Below are 4,788 nucleotides of genomic sequence, written 5' to 3'. Positions count from 1 at the left end.
TTATTTAGCAGGCCCAGGCCGGGTTCAAACCTGCCAGCCCCGGTGTATGTCAAGCCTTACAGGCAGTGAGGCTTAATTTCTGTTTTAAAAATATTCTTCCAAAGTACACTTTCCTTTTAATGATTTATGACTATAGTTTTTTTTTATAACTAAATTATATTATCAAATTCAACTTAAAAAGTATTGTCATGTACAGAGGCTGACATCATGGGTAGTCAAAGAATATGTTTAATAAAAAATAATTAAACTTCCATTTGCTCTATAGAACATCATAGAAAGTAATTTAATAAATTACAAATGACTTTAAGACGTTTGCTCAACTACAGAAAGCAAATTCAGACTACACAAAACACAACTGGTAAATATTGCAAATGTCCAAAAGAAAAATTGGACTAAGACTTGAATCATGAAACCTGAAACAAGGGCTATAAATACAAGGCAATAACAGCTATAATTCTTTTAGTAACTACCAACACATACTTGGATATCCTTTCAACTGCAACTTTAGTATTATGTAATTCTACTGATTTTTTTTTTCCTTATAACCCTTAACTTTACACGACCATATTTGCATGTTTTTTTCTTAGCTGATAACTGGACGACTTTTCCCCAATCAATACTAAATAGAAGTATCTTGAAACCTAAGAGAATGTTTAAAGTTAATACTAGACTCAATGCTTTGAAAACTGTAATTGCCTTATTACATAGAAAGAGAATTACTAGGATGTTAACCAAATTCATTCGACCATAATTAGGAAAATACTTTATCTCATAAATTTGATATAAATTAGATTTTAGTGATAAGATCTAGAGTTTTTTTTTCCTTTTTTATTTAATTGGGGAAAGAAAGGAATAAAGATCATGTGGGTAGAACTAAAGGGAAGAAGAGAAATATGGATGGTTGAAATACTCCACTGGCAAACTAAGTTAACTGTGTTTGAAAACTTTGGCTATCTCGTAAGTGTATTCTAGTTAAACAAAAGTGCAATACTGCAAAGGGAAGAGACTAATATGGAATACATTGTTTTCATGATGAAGAATTACTACCCACTTCTCCTGGATGGGCATCATAGTGACTATTGCTAAGACATTGCATAAAGGACTATCAATTCAAAGTACTATTTTGGGAAAATACAAAATCAATACAATCCCAATGGAACTTATATAATTTTGTAAATACATATAACACTGTCTCTCTAATAAGGGGTTAGTTATTTTACATACAGAAACATAATTTACTGGTAAAGGTCTTGGAAAACCTAACACAATTGCTTAGTTCATGACAAAGCAACAGTCAAAACATACTGCAAATTACTTTTTCTGGAGGAGAGAAACGGGGTACTTTCCCCCACTAAATTTATTCTCTTATAAAAGTTACCACCGATTCATTTTGAGTACCAGAGAAAATGGTAACATTTATCTCTCCATAGGATGTAAATATTTTTATGTCTAATTCAGTTCCAGTTGTTTTAAATGTGTATGAAGGTGAACCTGGACCTCTACCGTGTCAGAATAATAGCAGCTTTAGCAGGAGAAATTGTATCACAAACCAATTATTGGACAAATTTTACATGGTAAAGGGTTCTAAGAAATTGAACAGAAGCCGTGGGCTTCATTTTTGTGGTTTACAGGTATATCTTGTACATCTTTTTGAGATTATTCAAAGTGCATTTCAAAATGGGAAACTCAGTATATTTAATATAAACTGATGACCCAACACTGATTCTGGGCAACATTTAGTCTGCTTATACCTAGAAACTCAAAATGAATTTAGACAATCTGCATATTACTTTACCACTGTTTGTTCATTTTGGAACATTTCCATGACATAAAACACAAATAGAAATCTACACAAATAAAGCAAACAACAATTTCTTTTACATGAAGTATGCTGTGCTGAAAGTTCTTTTCAGTGGCATTTCATGAGTTTGCCTTTTCTGAACCCTGGAAACAGACATTACTCATCAGAGACATAATTGTTTCTAATAGGAGGCCAAACTTTGAAAAGTTAAAACTATGTCTATAGGGTGCCAAAGTCACTTGACACAGGATAATTTTATGACTCAATTTTACTGATATCCGAGTTCAGCTCAGCAAAAAGCAAGTCATATTTCTTGCCAGATTAACATGATATATAGGATGTGTTTAAAAAACCCCTGAAAACAAGTATAGAATTAGAAATGAATGTAAACTTCCTAAACTAACTCAGCTGAGGTAACAGGTAGCCAGTTAAATTGGCTGATTGGGAAACTTATTTCTTCTTTAAAACATACTTGTACCTGAATTGGAAACATCAGCAGTGCATCACAACACTAGAGCATTTTCATGTAATTAAAGCAATGGATGGTGATGTAGATTCTACAGCTTTCATGACATTCATTAGCTGCCCAAATTATTGCTGAGTTTTGATCTGTAAATTATAGGTGTCAAGGAGGCTGTAAAACTATATTCAAATTAAATCAGTAATATGCATAAAGTATTCTGTGTTCAATGCAAATATATTAAATATACAACTCTTATTGAGCATAATTTTCATAAAATTAACCCCCAACAAAATTATAATGCCTTTTGTTGTAATTTTACACCTTTATGTATTTGATAATACATACGAGTTCGGAAACTTATGAATTTTAAGAAATAGTACATGCAAAATGTCTCTGAAAGCAGTTTGCACTTCTAAACAAATAACTGAAATGTTCGGTAAGTTATTGATGCACTCAACACTGGGGTATTTACAATTAATAATTAAAGAAAAAATCCGAAATCAGTTCATAACTTAAGTGTAGAGTCTGGGAATCAGTCTTCATTACTAGAGTCTGAATCCTCGGATGATGACGATGTACTGTCAGAGCCAGACGAAGCATCGGCTTTCTCTGAACCCTCATCTGTGCTGTTTTCATTGAGAGGACTTGGCTCAGTTCCCCCTTTGTCTTCCTGATCTTTAGCTCTGGAGTCTTCTTCCTTTACTTCCACAGACTTACATGAGCCTAAGTCACTGTTTTTGTTTTTTTGTACATCAAAAGTATTAGACTGGGACAGAGTTGGAATATGAAGATTAAGGCCTGGAGTGAGAAGCATCCCTGGATAAAGTATGTTTGACAGTAATAGTGGGTTAAGAGCTAATGGGTTGGCAGCTGCAGCTGTATTTAATGCAGCAGTAGAGGATGTTGAAGGAGAACTGGACACTGAGTTTTCTCCACCATTCTCTGAACTTTGGCTCTCTGTCCTTTCTTTTTTTCCTTCTAGCTCCTTAGAGTCATTTCCCTTTTTCTCTTCTGTCCCAGATTCGGTAGGCTTTGTCAGCAGCCCCCCCATGCCCAACAGACTTGGTAATCCAGCCACTCCTGACAGCAGCATGGGGAACACAGCAGCCATGTTTTTAGCTTCTCCTCCGGAGGAAAGGCCGGCAGGCATTCCCATCAGCCCTGCGGTCACCTGCAGTGACTGCAAGTTTTGTAGGTTTTGTTGTAAGGCCTGAAGAGTCGTGAGATCCACACCTGGGAGCAATCCATTGGCTAACAGAGGATTGCCTGGAACACCAGTGGCAGATGCTGCTGCTGCCGCCGCCGCAGCCTTCGAAATTCCACTTTTAGGCCGTCTACCCCGCCTGCTCACTTCTTCTCTCACAACGGGACCAGTGAGAATACGTTCATACATACTTTCTGGAAGAAATCCCTGGAAGTGACATATATTCATTAATAATAGTACAAAGAACACAATCAATAGCTATTAGTTTATCATATAAATATCTTAATAAATATTTGTAACTATTTGTAAATTGATTCTGTACTGATAGGAAATCAACTGTGAAAGAGAGAAACTGATGTTATTTTCTTTTAAGTGGCAGCTTCAAACAGCTCTTCCCCCTTCCATCCTGTGATAGAGTTAGAGTTGACAGAGACTTCCTCCATCTTGTGAGACACAACTTTGTAGAATAGTTCTAGAAAATGAAAGGTCCAAAGACATTTTTTCACAAGTACTTCCATAACCCTTAAATGTTTCACATCACCACTTGTTTGAGATGACCAAAGAAGAACAGAGAAAGCATAAGGGAAATAAAAGCTCATGGTTAAAATGAAACACTTCATATGGATTTTTCAACCCTCTATTTGGGTGTAAGGGAGAGATAGCCAACCTGAAAAAGATACTTAAAAGGGGGAAAGATCTCCTGGCTCAGAACAGCAGTAGCACCTGTTGATTGGGAACTGCAGAGTCCAGGAAAATGGAGAACAAACTATACAACTTTCCTGGAATTCCTCCTTGATTTTCTGGGGTATAAAACTCTTAGAAGTTTTCTTTCTTTCTTTTTTTTTTTTTTGCAGTTTTTGGCTGGGGCTGGGTTTGAACTCGCCACCTTCACCATATGGGGCTGGCGCCCTACTCCTTTGAGCCACAGGCGCCGCTCCTCTTAGAAGTTTTAGTAGATAAGAATCCCTGGACCAGCGATGTCTATTACAAAGGAAATGTAAGCCACATATATAACTAAATTTTCTACTCACCACATTAACAAAGGCAAAACAGAAAATAAGCTACATCAATTTTAGTAATATAGCTTACTTATTAACAGAACATAACCAAAATATCATTTTAATATGTAATCTGTAAAAATTGAGATATTTGATATTTTTTCATACTATGTCTCCCAAATCCCAAACCAGTGTATTGTGCACTTACTAACACATCTCCTTGGCACTGGCCGCATGCACCTCATGGTTACAGTTTATAACACGACAGATCCAGACAGTGGTTTCAGGAAAGAGTCTCATTTGACTAATTTTTTTTTTTTTT

The 4,788-nt window shown here is 35.7% G+C and overlaps 1 protein-coding gene across 8 annotated transcripts in view; it reads right to left on the bottom strand.

Moving 5' to 3' along the window:
• Nucleotides 1-210: 210 nt before the first annotated feature.
• The window catches only part of CHD9 (chromodomain helicase DNA binding protein 9), a 226,048-nt gene continuing 221,470 nt past the window's right edge, over nucleotides 211-4,788 (bottom strand). For 5 of the 8 annotated variants that reach the window (XM_023514745.1, XM_012806861.2, XM_023514746.1 and 2 more), the window contains one exon: nucleotides 2,797-3,675. In XM_023514745.1, coding sequence (XP_023370513.1) covers nucleotides 2,797-3,675 — 879 coding nt within the window. Of the gene's footprint in view, nucleotides 3,676-4,788 lie in introns of all 8 variants that reach the window. The other 3 variants (XM_012806860.2, XM_023514750.1, XM_023514749.1) reach the window with 1 other exon arrangement.

The sequence above is a fragment of the Otolemur garnettii genome, unplaced genomic scaffold (genome assembly GCF_000181295.1).
Source record: "Otolemur garnettii isolate 467f Iridium unplaced genomic scaffold, OtoGar3 scaffold00058, whole genome shotgun sequence".
In the NCBI taxonomy this organism is placed as follows: domain Eukaryota; kingdom Metazoa; phylum Chordata; class Mammalia; order Primates; family Galagidae; genus Otolemur; species Otolemur garnettii.
The sequence above is the reverse complement of the archived record's forward strand: the minus strand, read 5'-3'. Positions and strand labels throughout refer to the sequence as shown.